The following is a 20,000-nucleotide window of genomic DNA, read 5'->3' on the forward strand; positions in this document are numbered from 1 at the left end:
TTACTTATTCTTGTGGCTGGCTGAGAAAATCCGGAAGGATATGCAAATTGAGTTATGCATGCAGTGGTGTAGACCACATCTTTCTGATCATTTACTACTTTAAATTTTCTTTCTATGTCTATTAGAACCCAAGTTATGAATTTTTTTCTGAATATAATTTGTTGCTATGGGAAACAGTTTATCTTCGATTTTGGCTCATATCTCGAATCGAAACTTGTCGCATCTTCCCGGGTTTTCTCAGCCAGCCTCACATTTTTTTTCACAGACTTAAAAAAATATGTTATGTTGATAATGAATCAATCATTTAAAAAAACAAATTGGTTTCTTTCAAGCTTCTCTCACACAAACGATATCATTTCACCCAAAACCTCATATTTTTCTTTTGTACAACTTATGGTCAATGGGGGGCGAAGTGACCGAGTGGTTAAGGCATTGCACTGTGGCCCGGAAGGACCCGAGTTCGATCCCCGCTTCAGGCACTTTCGTATTTTTTTCCTTGAGCAAGATGATTATTAACCCACAATTTATACACTTGGACAACATGGGTGATTCCTGTTGACATCAGACATCTTGTTTGATGAGTTATCTATATTCCTTCGTGGAATGCCTTGGCGACGATGTCTTATGATGTCGTGGCGGAAAAGGCATAATTTTTATTTTTTTTCAATTGTCAATATCGTACATGTCCCTTTTTCCACATATCATTATTGATTTTATTTTGACTATATGACTTGGCGTTTCTTTTACCTCCCTTTCCTTTTCCTATTCCTTCTAAATTCCCGTTTGTCATTGGAATTCCCATATTGTATTCTTCCGAGCCCGATCCTCTTCTGCTCCAAATTCCATTTTGTTTGTAAATACGAGCACGGTAATTTCTGCCCGTGTTCCTGCGCATATCAGGACTGTTGTCGTCCGGGTGGTAGCCGTTAAAATTATTATCCTGTCTGAATTTATGATTACCTTCGTTTTTAGAGCGATAGTTACTGAAATAATTATATCTTCCATTTTGTATATCCTTGATCATTTTGTGAGAATGTAGGTCTTTTGGGTGAGTGGTTGGGGGTCGGTATACGGCCGGGAGGGCTTCCGAGATAGACCAAGGGTCGGTATTCAAATTGGAGTCCGACTGGAAGGTATTCACGACACCACCACGTGACAGAGGTGCGTCCACAACGTCTTCGTAGACAGGAGGAATGGCGGGAGTTGGTGTTTGGAGGGTGACTACGGGTTTTTTGTCTTTGCTTTTGTTTTTGTTGCTGCTGTTGTTGCTGCCGCCACTGGTTGTAGTGCTGGTGGCAATGGTGGTAAAGCTACCGCTACTGCTATTGTTGTTGCTGTTGGCTTTAGTTCTTTCTTTGTCTTCGTCGATAGCTCGTTGACGTCTTCTGAGGATTAAAGCATAAAATAATTTTTTTTTCAGTAAAAAAAAACAAAACAAAACAAAACAAAAAAACTTGAGCTTTTACATAGCGCGATATCCACTAGAAGTGCTCAACGGGCTTTACACCTGACTAACAACAACACGTAACATGTAGAACGAGACATGACGCCTGTTAGGCGATATTACCATTTTTTTCCGACAGAGACAACGCTGTTAACGGCCAGGTACTCATTTTACACTTGAGTACTGTGGGAGAATGTAAGTAAAGAGCCTTTTCCAAGGCCTCAACTATGCGCCGGGCGAGGCTCCAATCCGAAAGTGGGTGTCATACCACAATACTACATAACCGCACAGTAAATATAAATAATTTGAAAATATTTTCTTTGGATACATTTACACGATGAGATAACTTTAAGATGTTCATCACCAGATATTCTTCCAATTTTCGACAGAACTCGTATATCCAACGTACGGTCATGACATGGAATGGACTTGGTTTTAATACAAAATTGCTGAAACATTAACTGTTCTCATAAATGCATGATAGAGAAATCCATGCCTTGAAGAACGTATAGTATTCCACCCCTCTCCCTAAATAGTAACGCGGAATGATATCAAGTTTACAATAATAATTTGTGACGTCAGATTATGAAGCGTAAATTTCACTAAAAATCAGATTCTTCAAAAAGTTGTATCATTCAAATATGTTTGAAGATGTCTTTTATTCAAAGATGACGATATAGGAATCGACTGAGGGGTAGAATAAATCATTTCTTACATTCTTGTGTTTTGGAATTGGAACTTTGTTGCCAACGCGCACTCGCAAGCTCGTGCAGTGGTTGGGAACACGTCCGGAATTCCAAAAAGCAAGAGTGTAAGAATCGTATATTATTCCACCCCTCCCATTGGAAAACCCTATCATTTCTTAGTAAATACGTAACCGTAGAATAATGAACGCAAAATTTAATAAATAATACATGAGCTTTTTATATAGCGCAATATCCACTAATTGTGCTCAAAGCGCTTTACAAGGAGTCCCTGGTCAACAGCAACACGTAACATGTAGAACGAGACATGACGCCTGTTATGCGATATTACAATTTTTCCGGACAGAGACAACGCTGTTAACGACCAGGTACTCATTTTACACCTGAATACGGTGAGAGAATGTGAGTAAAGAGCCTTTTCCAAGGACTCAACTATGCGCTAAGCGAGGCTCGAACTCAAGACCTTCCGATCCGAAAGCGAGTGTCATACCACTTGACAACATAGCCGCACATTTTATTGGTGTGAAATTGGATGTAAAAGACAGCTAATTGGTAATTTAATAATAATTATAATAATAATAATCGCAAGATCGTAGTGTTAATGGGTACGATAAAGATAACTCGTTTAATAAATACAAAGAATGAAAGAATCGTATCTACACTATCTTTCTAGCTTTTTAAAACGTTTATGATCAACAAGTCTGAGGTGAAAAACGATGTATGCACCAACTTGACCTTTTGTTCGGAGACACGATGTTGTTTACAACAATATCCATGCATCGATAGAGACAAAAATGGCGATGTCACACTGGCCTAGCAACGACCCTTTTGGTTCCACACTCAACAGAAAGAATTAAGCCGTGTTCTTTACTACTCATACACACTTGCTTTTTAAAAAATCAAATTGATCGAATTGTTATTTGCTAAAATGGTTCATTGTTTTGCACATGATTGTCGACTTCGCTCGGAGAGGTAGACGAGGGAGGCCTGTCGGTTTTTAAAAAAATCGATTTGCAGGTGGAACCACTTTTGGTCTCTATGACAGTTTTTAAGAGGAAGTGACGTCACGACTTTGTAACCCTATTTGTCTCTTTGTGTGTGTGTGCGGTGGGGGGGGGGGGGGGGAAGGGGTTGTATAAAATTATAATATTTGGAATATATATATATATATATATATATATATATATATATATATATATATATATATATATATATATATTTGCAAAAAAAAAAAGACAGAACAGGTATCTAAAAGTTTTTTGACCTCTGTAACCAATAATGATTATGATATGATTTGATTATGGTATGAATAATTAAAAGTACTTAACATTCAGGGAATGCTAGCAGCTTTAGGAGAAATATGCAATATATTCATAAACGCCTCGAAGGCTATTGACTAAAACAATAGAAGGATACAATACGCTAAAAGACAAAAACAAAACAAGACTATCTATAGATAGTATGCGCTTGGCTAAGAAGCTCATACCATTGGCATCCGGAAGTATAACGGACCAACACACAAAACTTTATGTATCCATGATCGCTTATAGTCGGGTTAATACAGTTCAGTGAGCATTACTCATAAACGCGGATGGCAAAAAGCAATAACAAAGACCTGAGTGACGTCATCTTCATTCTATCTATATCCTCCCACATACTGTGTGTTGTTGTTAGAAACACTCTCCATGTTGCTGGAGAGAAAGATTAAGGGAGTAAATGCGACTAATATATATAGGAACAACACAAAGAAACAAGATAACGAAGTTGAGGTGGCAGAATCTGAGGATGTTGAGATGGTCACTTGGCTGGACAAGAAAAGATAAAGTGATAAATTAACGAATTCGAAGGTTGACTGAAGTGAAGAATGTATTAATAAAGTTGAGAGAAGATAGATTGAAATGGTTCGGATATTTAAAGAGACGAGAGGGGGAGGAAAGTGTTGGACTTCCAATTAGCGGGAAAGAGGAAAAGGGACGCCCAAGAGACTTGATGGCTGGACAACGTTAGTGACGTTATGAAAGAATTGGGCCTGGAGGAAGATGATGCTCTGAACCGAGAGGCATGGAGATTGTGGCATTCATTATGGCAACCCTGCAAAATGCGGGATATGCTGATTGGAAAATAAGATGCCATCACTCTGAAACTCAGAAGATCAATTTCACAAGACATGTATTCAGTGCTCCGGAAGAGTGTTTTTTACACTTCCAATGAGATTGGAACCAGTTTTTTGACATTACGATTTTGTTACATATTGGAAAAGTAATGCTCAATATCATGCGTCTTATATTTTACATCTATTGAAAATTATGAATGCAGCCATAGCCAGAATCCTAAATCTTTATTTTGTCCCCCCCCCCCCCCCTCACCCCCATCCAATACACCTGTATAAGAAATACTTTTTAATGGATATACCATTCAGACATGATACTAATTGGCTATGTGGTCTTGTGGTATGACACTCGCTTTCGCATCGGAAGGTCCTGGGTTCGAGCCTCGCTCGGCGCATAGTTGAGTCCTTGAAAAAGACTTTATTCGCATTCTCTCACTGTACTCAGGTGTAAAATGAATACCTGGCCGTCAACAGCGAGCATTGCCTATCTCTGAAAAAATTGTAATATCGCTTAACAGGTGTCATGTCTCGTTCTACATGTTACACGTTGCTGTTGGTCAGGGACCCTTTGTAAAGCGCTTTGAGCACATTTAGTGGATATTGCGCTATATATAAGCTCTAGATTCTAGATTCTCGATTCTAGATTGTCATACCACAAGGTCATCGTTAACCATAGGGAATGAGATAGATTAGCGGAAGAGTAGCGTCCCTTGATTGGACGTCACCGGCGGTAAAGTTATTAGAGAGAACGTCATGTTGGTTGTGCGCATGCGTCTCTCGTCCTCGCTTCCGGTGAAAGCGGAATGAGACCCTAGAAAAAGAAGAGCTAACGCTAGCGTTATCTCTCCTATTTCTAGGATGAGACACTTCACCGAAAGCGAGGACGAGAGAGACGCATGTGCAAGACCATTTTGACGTTTTCTCTGTAAGGTGACGTCCAATCAAGGGACGCTACTCTTCCGCTAATCTCATTCCCTATAGATAGTATGCAGATGACGTCACTCAGGTCTTTGTTATTGTTTTTTGCCATCCGCGTTTATGAGTAATGCTCACTGAACTGTTTTAACCTGACTATAAACGTTCACGGATACACACAGTTTTGTGTGTTGGTCCGTTATACTTCCGGATGGCAATGTTATGAGCTTCTTAGCCAAGCGTATAGATAGTATGCAGATGACGTCACTCAGGCCTTTGTTATTGTTTTTGCCATCCGCGTTTGTGAGTTGATCTCACTAAACTGTATTAACCAGACTATAAAAGTTCATGGTTACACAGAGTTTGTGTGTTGGTCCGTTATACTTCCGGATGGCAATGTTGTGAACTCCTTGGCCAAGCGCATTCTATCTATACTATCTATAATAATACGTTAACGATGGCTCCGCACAAAACAACAACAGGCATGTGTATATGCATGAAAACCTGGAGTTCTTACCGTTTACAAAGATGGCGTACTGTGTACACCACTATACTGGATATCAGAATGAATATTATGAATCCAGCCACTGCCAGAATCCCAACCACTCTTTCATCCATTGTAATACCTGAATAATACAACAAAACAAAACAAAACAAATAAACAATCAAAACAATAAATGTTATCCTTTACAGATTGGGGGTGGTGGATGAGGGGGCGGCGAGGAGGGAGGGAAGTAGCAAAAGTTTCAGTTTTATGGCTGACGTACTGTGAAAAAGAAAAAGCAACAACATGGAACGATAATAAAGAAACGAAGTTGACGAGTTTAAGCTCTTTGTTTTTATGATTTGACTCGCTGTATGTGATTAGTTCTCACTAAACACTTTGAGGTTTCGACGAAAGGGGCTATATAAATATGCTTATTATTATTATAAATTATATAAATCGGAGTTTTGTGTGTTGGTATTCTATATCCGGCTGGCAGATGTTGTGAGTATTTTACCTAAACGCAAAGCATTAACTTAATGTTAAAATGTGATGAACGATGTTTATGATCCAGATGGTATAGATAGAATGCGCTTGGCCAAGGAGTTCACAACATTGCCATCTGGAAGTATAACCGACCAACACACAAACTCTGTGTAACCATGAACTTTTATAGTCTGGTTAATACAGTTTAGTGAGAACTACTCACAAACGCAGAGGCAAAAACAATAACAAAGGCCTGAGTGACGTCATCTGCATACTATCTATAGATAAAACGAAGATGACGTCACTCAGGTCTTTGTTTTGGTGATGGTGACGATGACTACGATGCTACTCGTATGCATATGTGTGAGTGTGTCTATGCGTAGCCATCGTTATGTTAAAGCCTGATACTGAAATCCAAAAGGACTGGCAGTTTGACGTCATTATTTGGTTTTTGCACCGTCTAGTGAGTTGTCGTTAGTGGAACTCATGGAAACAAGTTATTTCATTGGTTGAACTATTGAATACAACTCACGATTTGTTTTTTTTTTTTGTGACAAAAGACTGGCATTTTGACGTCATTTTTTGGTCATTATCAGGCCATAACTTTACGAAGGCCACCATCTATGTCAATATATTGTAATGGTTTAAAAGTGTCACCAAATGACAAATTGCCACTTTTTTGAGGACAATAAAGATATATTATTAGTATTATTATTATTATTATTATTATTATTATTATTATTATTATTTATTATTATTATTATTATTATTATTATTATTATTATTATTATTATTATTTATTATTATTATTATTATTATTATTATTATATTATTATTATTATTATTATTATTATTATATTATTATTATTATTATCATTATTATTATTATTATTATTATTATTATTATTATTATTATTGTCATTGTTTTTTTGCCATCCATGTTAATGAGTAATTATCACTAAACTGTATGAACCTGACTATCAACGTTCAAGGTTATACACCGTTTTGTGTGTTGGTCCGTTGTATTTCCGGTTGGCGATGTTGTGAGTGTCTTATCTAAGCGCACAGCATCTTTTGCATGCCGTGTCCAAGACAAACACTGTTGTTGAATAACATCAGGAATCATTTTCTTGCCGAGAAAAATTGGTTATAATCCCATGAAATGTCAAAGAGACACGAAAAAAAAAGAAGAAGAAAAAAAAACAATAAACAAATAAAAATAATCTCATAAACACAAAACAAAAAACAAAACAAGGTTTAAAAAACCCCAACCCAAACAACATCAAAGAAGTACAAAAATGCAAAAAGGAAAGAAAAAAAAAAATAAAACAAACAAGAAACACACTCTTCCTTCCCCCCACTCCCCCCCCCCCCGAAAAAAAAAAACAAGCAAAAAAAAAAAAAAAAAAAAAAAAAAAAAAAAAAAAACAAAACAAAAAACAAACAAACAAACCATAAAATCGAAAAAAATATGAGACATTAAAACAAATCAACAGAAACAAGAAAAACAAACAAATCAAATCTAAAAATAAACAATTAAAAACAAACAAACAAACAAACAAAACAAAGACAACATAAAAACAAAACAGTTCCCATTTCTCTCCACCAACACAATAATAATTGATATTGATAGCAAGTCTTGATAACTTTCTCATGCTTAGCTTTATTCAAGCAAGACGTGTCTCGACATAAATAAATAAATAAATCATAAATAAAGACAAATTATTTGTTTTATCTTGTCAACAAGAAACAATAAAAAAGCATATTCGTTTCGTTAACAAATCAATTCCGTATAGATAGAATGCGCTTGGCCAAGGAGTTCACAACATTGCCATCCGGAAGTATAACGAACCAACACACAAACTCTGTGTAACCATGAACGTTTATAGTCTGGTTAATAGATAGTATGCAGATGACGTCACTCAGGCCTTTGTTATTGTTTTTGCCATCCGCGTTTGTGAGTTGTTCTCACTAAACTGTATTAACCAGACTATAAAAGTTCATGGTTACACCGAGATTGTGTGTTGGTCCGTGATACTTCCGGATGGCAATGTTGTGAACTCCTTGGCCAAGCGCATTCTATCTATACAGTTTAGTGAGAACAACTCACAAACGCGGATGGCAAAAACAATAACAAAGGCCTGAGTGACGTCATCTGCATACTAACTATATTGATTTTAAAGTTGATAAGATAATTGTCATGCTTAACTTAATGCAAACTATTTCTGTACTTCTGAAAGTTGAACTTAATGTGTAGGCAAGAAATAGTCAAAATATATTTGAACTTTTTATACAGGGCAATCTCACCGTACTCAGGTGTAAAATGAGTACCTGGTCCCAAGCCTATGGAAACATTTGACATATTAAGACAAGAGAAAAAGGCATTATTACAGTTTTTTTAAAATTGACAATGACAATTCTTTCTGAGTGACGTCCATTTTGTTCCTTGTATAAAATTTGCGTATTTCTGATTTGTCTTTAAGTTTAAGTAAAAAACACATCTCTGTTCGCCATGTTAATACGCTTCAACAGCCATGTCGTCACTTCCCTCGTAATGACGCATGGTAACTTAGTAACTGGCTCTAAACTATCGGAACAATGGCGGACGCCCTTATGAAATAGTTCTCCGACGAGTATAAAAGCGTATTCAGAGGAGAAAATCATTATAAATATGATCAAGTTTTAACTTTTATACATTCTCATCACAAGACATATGAAAAGTTCGAGCCAGTATGAAGAATAAAAAGTACCGATTTTCTTTGTTTAGAACCACGATGGCCGCCGTTGAGGGGCGACGTGACATCAGACTATAGACAGTTCGAAGATGACGTCACTCAGGTCTTTGTTATTGTTTTTTGCCATCCGCGTTTATGAGTCATGCTCGCTGAACTGTATTAACCCGACTATAAACGTTCATGGATACACACAGTGTTGTGTGTTGGTCCGGTATACTTCCGGATGGCAATGTTATGAGCTTCTTTGCCAAGCGCATACTATCTATTGAATCCAATTGTACAAATACACAAAACAATGTGTAACCTTAAAAGTTTGTCGTCTGTTAAAGAGAATTAAGTGAGAAGTAATCACTAAACTAAAGACGTTATCGGAGACAGCAATGTTAATAAAACGAAATTGACGTCACTCAGTACTTTGTTATTGTTTTTATCCAACCATTTTTGTGAGTAGTTCTCACTAAATTATATCAATCAGACTGTAAACGTTGAAGGTTATACAGTTTTGTGTGTTGGAACGTTATTTATGACTGGCGACATGTTGTGAACTTTTTGGCCAACCGCATAGCATCAATAGAGACGCGAAACTTCTGAAGTGGCAACAGGGTTGTATTGGATTCAATCTATAGATGGTATGCGCTTGGCTAAAGAGCTCACAACATTGCCATCCGAAAGTATAGCGGACCAATACACAAAACCTTGCGTAACCATGATCGTGTATAGTCAGGTTAATACAGTTTAGTGAGAATTATTAATATACGCGGATGGCAAGAAACAATAACAAAGATCTGAGTGACGTCACTCTGGTCTTTGTTATTGTTTTTTTGCCATCCTTGTTTATGAGTAATTCTCACTTAACTGTATTATCCAGACTATAAAAGTTCATGGTTATATCGAGTTTTGTGTGTTGGTCCGTTATAGATAGTTCGAAGATGACGTCACTCAGGTCTTTGTTATTGTTTTTTGCCATCCTCGTTTATGACTAATGCTCACTGAACTGTATTAACTCTACTATAAACGTTCATGGATACACACAGTTTTGTGTGTTGGTCCGTCATACTTCCGGATGGCAATGTTATGAGCTTCTTAGCCAAACGCATACTATCTATACTTACGAATGACAATGGTGTGAGCTTCTAAGTCAAGCGTATTCTATATATATTCAGGTTTTCATCCAAATGAGTCATCAATCAAGATTGTGTGCTGTTCAACGGTTGAATATTTACTAACAATCGAGTTCTTCTCACTAAATTCTCTCAGACGACAGAGAGTTCGAAGATGACGTCACTCAGGCCTTTGTTATTGTTTTTGCCATCCGCGTTTGTGAGTTGTTCTCACTAAAATGTATTAACCAGACTATAAAAGTTCATGGTTACACAGAGTTTGTGTGTTGGTCCGTTATACTTCCGGATGGCAATGTTGTGAACTCCTTGGCCAAGCGCATTCTATCTATAGATAAACTTTTTGTGTATTTGTAAGATTGATTTTGCGGAAAGAAATGGTGTGTATTATATTTAAACACATAGATACCATCAATGCACAAATGTCATGTTTACCGACTTGACATTGAACACCCACATACGGAAGGAGGCTCCGAGTTTCACGTCTCCATATTTTCATTTTTGTCTCCGATAGAAAGCTTCAAAAACCCGGCCGTGCCAAATTTAACTTATTACAAATAATCATTGTGAGCTAGAAGATATTTACAGACTTACATGGTCTGATCTAGAAACGCATCGTATACTATTAAAACCTTATAGATAGTATGCGCTTGGCTAAGAAGCTCACAACATTGCCACCCGGAAGTATGACGGACCAACACACAAAACTGGGAGTAACCATGAACATTATAGTCTGGCTAATACAGTTTAGTGAGAATTACTCATAAACGCGGATGGCAAAACGCAAAAACAACAAGACCTGAATGACGTCAACTTTATACTATCTATAAACACTTAATGGAAGGGAATATAACCACGCCCCTCGGACAGTCGTCATAATGTGGCTATGTGGTCTAGTGGTGGTATGACACTCGCTTTCGGATCGGAAGGTCCTGGGTTCGATCTTCACGCTCGGCGTATAGTTTAGTCCTTGGAAAAGGCTCTTTATTCACATTCTCTCACCGTACTCAGGTGTAAAATGAGTACCTGGCCGTAAACAGCGTTGTATTTGTCCGAAAAATTGTAATAAATTAACTGCTGATATTTTGGATATTTTCAAGTTGATTATTTACCGAGTCCTGAACCGATTCAAAAAGTTGACACTTCCGCCAAGCTTTTTCCATATTAAATAATAACAGGCAATACGATTCAATAGTCTGATGTCACGCCGCATGGCAACGGCGGCCATCTTGGTTCTAAACAAAGAAAATCATTACTTTTTATTTTTCATGCTGGCTAGAACTTTTCATTCCCTTTTCATATGCCTTTTGTTTTTTTTTTTTTTTTGTTTGTTGCTTTAGGTCTCTTCCAACACAATTGAGGTTATATGAGAGACCGCTGAAACAAAAAAACAAGCAATCTAACACTAACAAAAATAGTACAAATGTAAATCAAAATAATAACCTAAAGATATCATAAGCTAAATTATAAATAACCAAGAACAAACAGGCAGAAGATTTACAGAAAAAAAAATCCCCTGTCAAAAATACAATCACAAACCAAAGAAGCAGGATAGGCTAGTAAAGAGAAGAAGAAACGACATCACTATCGGATCGTACACCCATGCGAACATCATAGGTATACGATTCAAGGGTGATGCTCCCATCCAACCACCCGCCATATGCCTTTTGATCAGAATGTGTAAAAGTCAAAACATGATCATATTTATGTGGGTTTTTTTTTTCCTCTGGAAGCGTTTTTATGCTAGCCGGAGAAATATATCATACGGGCGTGCGCCATTGTTCCGATAGTTTAGAGCCAGTGTTACTAAGTTACCATGCGTCATTAGGAAGGAAGTGACGTTACGACTATTGAATCCTATTACTGATAAACATGGATGACAAAAAACAAAAAAACAAAAAACCAACCCCCCCCCCCCCCCCCCCCCTAAACAAAAACAACAAAAACTCGAGTCACGAGCCTTTATTACTTTCCGCCATAACAAAGAGAATTATTAATGGTGATATGAGTTTAGGTTAAAAGATGACGTCAGCTTCGGTCTATCTATAGATATATATAATGTTGTTGACGTCACTCAGGTCTTTGTTATTGTTGTTTGCCATCCGATTTTATGAGTAATTCTCACTAAACTTAATGAACCAGACTATAAACGTTCAAGATTACACAGTTTTGTGTGTTGGTCCGTTATACTTCCGGATGGCAATGTTGTGAGTTTTTTTTTATCCAAGCGCACACTATCTATAAATTCAATATCCAGCAACGAGTTTGCCCCAAAAAATAACGTTTTGAACCGGTAGATAACATATTTATAAAAAGAAAAACAATTTAAAAAAAATTAAAAACAAAACAAAAACAAACAAACAAAAACCTTCAAGATGACAAAGATGATAATTAATAACGTTTCATTCACAACATATTTCTGTTTCCCTTCATTATCATTATAATCATCTTCATCATCACGATCAATATCTGTTTTTTAATCAAACCACCTGTTTGTATATATCGTAATCATTGTCTAGAATGTCTATAACATCCGTCTCAGCTTGATATCTGATGTAAACACGGGCGGAACCCAAATCATATTATATTATGTTATATTATATTATATTATATTATATTATATTATATTATATTATATTATATTATATTATATTATATTATAATATTACATTATAGATCTACATTAAAAAGATATAAACACTATTCTTGTCGAAAGTCAACAATTTTTTCACACTTTGATAATCAAACATAATTCCTTTTACCCGTGGGTTTTCATACTCTGCCTTACTCTGCAAAAACCCATATTCAAAAATGTGGCCAGAAATCTAAACTCGTCCTTCAAATATCGATCGATTTAAATGACCCTTATCTTGGAAAAAAAACCTCTCAAACCTGGGACTTTAAGAAACACTTCGAGAAGTCCCAGGTTTGATATTTAGTTGTTTATTTTTAGCCACGATGAGGGTTATTTAAATTCATCGATAATTGAAGGACGAGTTTTCTGGCCAAATTATTTTTAGATGCGAGTTTTACTGGCTAATCCAATTTGGTCAGAAAACCATGAATGTGTGACAAATCCACTCATAACGGATATAGATAGTAATAATAATAATAATAATAATAATAATAATAATAATAATAATAATAATAATAATAATAATATATATAGATAATAATAATATATATAATAATAATAATAATAATAATAATAATAATAATAATAATAATAAATAATAATAATAATAATAATAATAATAATAATAATAATAATAATAATAATAATTAATAATAATAATAATAATAATAATAATAATAATAATAATAATAATAATAATACTTTACTGCATCCCAAAAAGGAAATTTTTTTGTACAGACGTGTTATAATTTACACAATAAGATAAAAATACAATAGAAATAGGATGTATATAAATAAAAAGGAGCAGCTCTATAACCAGAGCTGCACTTTATGATATGAATAATTTCAACACTGTATAATAGTTAAAACTGTCACTATAAATTGAAAATTGAAAAGATTGTAAAACAAATAAATTAGTAAATTAATATTTATATTTTCTAAAAGTAAAAATGAGAAATAATTATATAAAATGATTATTGCTTGTTGTTATAAAGCCTAATACTGGACGGCAGAAAAGATTTTCGGTGTCTCTCTGTTTTCGTTGAAATAGAGAAAGGGCGACCACTTCTTTCTGACATAATAATTGATGGTCTTAGAGGATGATACTGGTCATTTAATATTTTAGTTATTTTATTTATACAAAATTTCTCGTATAAAAGATCTACATCGTCAACATCATTTATATAGCGTTTAATGGCTTTTTTAATATTTGAATTTATTCTGTTCCTTTCCACTGCTAAGCAATTGCCTCCCCAAGCTGTTATACAAAATGACAAAACACTTCCGATTACTGCTCTATAAAATAATGTGCAGACGGTTTTATCTATTCTAAACTGAGAGAGTTTTGATAAAAAAATATGTACGTCTGCACATCTTATGCCTAATTATTTTCAAGTGTTCATCCCACTTGAGCCCGTCATCAATCGTTACACCAAGGTATTTGTTGTGAGGAACTCGCTGGACGAATTGGTCCTTTAATTTTAACGGTTCTATCGGTTCCTTCACTCTCCCAAAGGCAATCACTAGCTCCTTTGTCTTGCTTATGTTAAGCTCTAGGTGGTAGGCATCACACCAAGACACAAATCTATCAATTTCTTGCCTATAAGCCACTTCGTTGCCATTTGTTATGAGGCCTTGAAGAGCGGTGTCATCTGCAAACTTTATTAAAGGTACACTCAGGTTTTGACTTCTACAGTCATTCGTGTATATTGTGAATAATACAGGGGACAATACACAACCTTGAGGAGCACCAGTATTTGTAGTTATACAGGAAGATTTGTTTTGTCCTAATTGAACATATTGTGCTCTCTCCGTAAGAAATTCGAGCACTCAAGTAATTATATACTTGTTTAAATTCAGACTAGTCAATTTTTGAACAACCAACTGAGGTTGCATTGTATTGAACGCTGAAGAAAAATCAGCAAAAAGCAATCTGCAATAGCTCTTAGCGTGATCTAGATGCCTGTAGATGTGTTGTTTGTAAACAGCTAAATGGCATCCTCTACGCCACGTCCTGGTATGTAAGCAAATTGATGACTATCACTCAATGGCATAAACTGATTCCTAATTTTAACAAGAACAAGTTTTTCTAAAGATTTCATGACTATTGAAGTCAATGCAACAGGTCTGAGATCGTTCATAGTTTCAAGTTTTTCTTTTTTTTTTTTTGGAACAGGAATAATTTTTGAAGTTTTCCAAATTTCAGGGATCGAAACGCATTGGAGGGACCAGTTAAAAATATGTGTATAAATGAGGGAAAGCTGATGGGCACATTCTTTTAATAATTTTCCTTTCAATCCATCCGGCCCAGCAGCCTTCCTCTCGTTTAGTTTCGAAAATGCGAATCTCGTTTCCTCTTCACTGACCTCAATAGTCATTTCATCTTCCAAAGCCCTGTCTAATTTATGTTTTTTCATTTCAATATCAAATTTGTTTGCTGTGTCGAAACGTGAATAAAATTTATTTAGAGTTTCAATTTCGATATCTTCTGATATAATCGTGGGCTTTGGATTATAGTTAACAACAGTTTTAAGCCCCCGCCACGTGTCCCGTATATCCCCACAAGAAAAGCATTTTTCAATTTTATTTTTGTACTTGTCTCTACAACTAGATATTACTCTCTTTATCTCTTTTTGTTTTGTTTTCAGATCTTTTTGGTTTCCACTAGTAAAGAGAGTTTTCTTTTGGTTCAATAAAAGTTTTAGATCTTTTGTTATCCAAGGCTTGTTGTTAGGATAATATTTTATTTCTTTTTTACAAGACACTAGCTGTTCACAAAATTTTAAATACTAACTCACACAGTCATTCAGCTCATCCACACTATCACATGATTCGATAAAAACATTCCAGTCAGTGCATTCAAAACAACCACGCAAATCTTCACACACACTTCCGTTCCAGAGCTTGGCAAAAGAGCTCACAACATTGCCATCCGAAAGTATAACGGACCAACACACAAAACTCTGTGTAACCATGGGCTTTGACAGTCTGGATAATACAGTTTAATGAGAGTTACTCATAAACGCGGATGGCAAAAAACAATAACAAAGACCAGAGTGATGTCAACTTCGAACTTCGAATATCATGTGCGGCTTTGAGGTCTTCTGATATAACATAAACGGTCGCCTTCGGGCCGATAGGTCCCTGGTTCGAGTCGAGTCCCGCTCTGAGCATACAAAAGTTGAGTCCTTGGGGGGAAAAAGGCTTTTTACTCATATTCTGTCACCGTTTTCAGATGTAAAAATGACTCAATACATACTTGGCTATTAAAAGCGATATCTCTTTAAAAGAAAAGTAAGAACGTTGTCTTACAGGGCATAAATGTTAACGGTTTGCTGCTGTTGGCTTGGGACCTCTTGTAAAGCGGGTTGAGCACTTAAACCCGATGACTAAGATTAAATATTAATTCTAATCGACGTTCACTTATTTGTAGGTCCTATAATTTATGTATAATTTATGTATTTATGTATGACTTATATATGATTATTATCGTTGTTGCTTTCAAGATTATTTTTGCCATTAATATTTCATTGTACTATGAACTTTGTACACGTATGATTCATTCGATCATGACCAATTTTCAAATACCAGTATTCTATGATGGTATTTTTTAATTTTACATTTCCGTATTGATACATTTTCCCTGACATTCAAAGTTGTGTAAATATGTCTGTGAATGATACAATGCAAGCAATATGATATTCTGTAATTATAAACTATTGTATAAGGCATTTAAAGGACAATTCCTATATAAAGCCTTTAAGATAAGATAAGATAAGATAAGATAAGATAAGATCTAACCCAATTCCTTACGGGCTCATTAAATATAATGGAAATCTCAAAAAAAAAAAAAAAAAACTGACGCAAAATAATGCCCATGACAACAATGTTAAACTAGGCCCATAAGTGGGCTCGGATGTCAGACCTGTATATATGTGCACGTTGATTGTAATCCACATTCTCAAAATGATGTCGGGAAGGACTACTTTTAAATCTATTTTTTTACACATCATCTATATTTATTATTATTATTATTATTATTGTTATTATTATTATTATTATTATTATTATTATTATTATTATTATTATTATTATTATTATTATTATTATTATTATTATTATTATTATTATTATTATTATTATTATTATTATTATTATTATATCATCATCATCATCATCATTATTATTATTATTATTATTATTATTATTATTATTATTATTATTATTATTATTATTATTATCATCATCATCATTGTTTGCTTTTCTTCATTTTTAATTGATTTTACTTACTTGATTTGTTGATTGGACATATCATATCCTTTTACGAGTTATATTGGCAATTGCCTAAAAATACACTATTGAAACATAGATTTGATATGTTCCCCAACATCTCAAAGACATTTCCGGATAGAGGGTATTTTCTAATCTTCTCGACTTCAAAAATAAATTGCTTCATCCAGTTTATTTCGACATTTAAAACAAACGGTCGGTTACATATTATTGTCGTTTTTAAGATGTTCCCTAATATCGTGTCAACATATTTCGAACCTGAGAGTTCCCAAAAGTGTCAGGTTAGATATTATTTGACAATTTGGTAGTTATAGTAATCTATTGATATATTTGGCGGTGACAACATCGAGCTGAAGGTAGAAAATATGTTGTGAGTAACGTATTATCTATGTTTAAAATGTTCCCCATATATTATATATATATATATATATATATATATATATATATATATATATAAAATATATATAAACATATTATTGTCTAAGGTGTGGTGTAAAAATATTGCAAACCTAAGAGTTTTTCCAGAAGTGTCAGATTAGATATTTTTTGACAATTTGTCAGTTATAGTTGTTCAGTAACAAAGGTGCTCTGTCGTTATCAGCGTTGTCTCTGTCCGAAAAAAAGTGTAATATCGCCTAACAGGCGTCATGTCACGTCTTACATATTAAATGTTGCTGTTGGTCAGGAACTCCTGGTAAAACGCTTTGAGCACGTTAAGAGGATATTGCGCTATATAAAAGCTTTTTTGTTTGTTCATTCAACCATGATACCTGAATGAAGTGGTCGGTTGCATATAATCTATGTTTAAGATCTACCCCAATATTATATCACGTCAGTTTATTCCAGTTTTGACCTTAAGTTCAGACTGACAGTTTCCACTATATAACTGAATTTTTTTTTTTTTTTGTTTTTGTTTTGTTTTGTAATTCAATAATTCAAATGTCTTTCGTTAGAATAAGTTACTAATATTAGTGAGTAATATTGGTATAAGTATGTATGTATGTATGTGTGTGTGTGTGTGTGTGTGTGTGTGTGTGTGTATGTTAGTGTATAGATGTAAACTTATCTGTGATTGAGTTTGTGTGCATGTGTAATGTTTGAATGGCAATTAATATTGTGCTGAGCACTTATGTGGAAGTTGAGCGGCACATAAAAGGAAAAATAAATAAATAACTTATTATTATTATTATTATTATTATTATTATTATTATTATTATTATTATTATTATTATTATTATTATTATTATCATCATCATCATCATCATCATGATCATCATCATCATTATTATTTTATTATTATTATTATCATCATCATCATCATCATCATCATCATCATCATCATCATCATCATCATCATCATCGTCATCATTATTATTATTAGTTTTATTACTACTATTATTATTGTTATTATTATATCAACACTTCTGAAACCCGAGAATTCACAGAATTGTCATGTTAGAGAGACTGTTTGATTCTTCTTTCATTTGACTGTCATATGATCGAATGTATCAATCTTTGGTGTAAACCGACGTCTACTCATTGACACGTCTGATAACCCAAATTGTTATGGGCTCATTGTCATGATGGAAATACGTACCCTCAAACCAACAGAAAATATTGTCCTATTATAATATTGCACATCGTTTACTAAAACCTAAAAAAAGGAACGAATTTGACGTCACTCAGCTCTTTGTTATTACTTCTAGACAACCTGTTAGTGATTAGTTCTCATAAAATTTATATCATTCTGATTATAAATAAATAAGGTTATGTTTAATCTGGCTGGTGGATGTTTTGAGTATAATTTTACTCAAACACATAGCATTAATGATAATTTAATTAATTGTGACCCCTGGTCTCAAAACGGTATTAAGTCGGGATGATTAAGATGCTTAAAATGAAATTTATAGCCACAAATATCATACTTAAGTTTAGTTTATATGCTTTATAGAGGAGAAGGAATATCATATTTTACTGTGCTAAATACCAACGTTTCATATTTTTGACCAGTTTATCTATAATTTGACTTTTTAGCATCTGGTCCATCCCGACATAATACCGTTTTGAGACGAAGGGTCACGATTGAGTTTGGCTGTCAGACTTGTAAAGAAGAGCACCTAGACGTAAACACACTTCCCTGGCCAAAATAACAATAGAAATAAGTGTTTTTGTTGAAAGAGCGTCAACGTAATTTGAGGGCGATGGCACTTGAAAGACTTGCGCCGTATAGAAATAATTGAATAAAGCAAAAGCTGCACTATTCAGTACTTTTTAATTCAGAAAAGTGAATTTTTAATTCAGAAAAGTCAGAAAAGTGAAAAGGGAAAAAAATTTTTATTCTCTATTGTCTTCTGGCACTTTTCTACTCACTTCATATCTTGTTGTTACCAACATAAGTGCCTGCTCCACTCACTTTTCTGAATTAAAAATTCACCCCATACACCGGAGCATACTCCATGTCTCAATCGTTTCTATGTTATATGTTTGTGATGAGAATATTGGCTATTAAGCTTAACTGCTGGTCAAAATTACTTCGCGATGGTGGTGAACGAATCGGCGATCTCAAGAAGTGGGTGAGAGAGGGAGTTGTCGTACCAATAAGGTCGCAGGTTCAAACCCCACCACCGCCGCGAAAAAAAATTTTATTCTCTATTGTCTTCTGGCACTTTTCTACTCACTTCATATCTTGTTGTTACTATTCAGTACTGCCGTACTCTGGAAAAACCCAAATTAAAAAATTTGGCCAGAAAACTCGTCCTTCAAATATCGATCGATTTAAATGACCCTCATCTTGACAAAAAAACTCTCAAACCCGGGACTTCGCGAAGTCCCAGGTTTAAGAGGTTTTTGTCAAGATGAGGGTCATTTAAATCAATCGATATTTGAAGGACGAGTTTTCTGGCCAAATTTTTTAATTTGGGTTTTTTTCCAGAGTACGGCAGAGTACCTTGTTACTGAAGAATCATTTCTCTTATTGTAGGTAATGAAGAAATGTTTCCGTTCATTTTTTTTTCTTAACTAAGATGAATAGCTAGAGCTAGCAACTCTTCTTTTGTATACAATGTATTATGTCTCTATT

General features: G+C 34.6%; 1 protein-coding gene across 3 annotated transcripts in view; it reads right to left on the bottom strand.

Moving 5' to 3' along the window:
- Positions 1 to 650: 650 nt before the first annotated feature.
- Positions 651 to 20,000, bottom strand: part of LOC144958092 (uncharacterized) — a 33,826-nt gene continuing 14,476 nt past the window's right edge. For 2 of the 3 annotated variants that reach the window (XM_078889731.1, XM_078889732.1), the window contains exons 3-4: positions 5,691 to 5,799; positions 651 to 1,385 (exon numbers count right to left, since the gene is read on the bottom strand). In XM_078889731.1, the coding sequence (XP_078745857.1) occupies positions 671 to 1,385; positions 5,691 to 5,791 (816 nt within the window). In that variant the 5' untranslated portion in view covers positions 5,792 to 5,799 and the 3' untranslated portion in view covers positions 651 to 670. The remainder of the gene's footprint in view (positions 1,386 to 5,690; positions 5,800 to 20,000) is intronic. The other variant, XM_078889733.1, reaches the window with a different exon arrangement.

This window comes from Berghia stephanieae, chromosome 12, assembly GCF_034508935.2.
Source record: "Berghia stephanieae isolate SIO BIC M18660-M18661 chromosome 12, UCSD_Bste_1.3, whole genome shotgun sequence".
Classification (NCBI taxonomy): domain Eukaryota; kingdom Metazoa; phylum Mollusca; class Gastropoda; order Nudibranchia; family Aeolidiidae; genus Berghia; species Berghia stephanieae.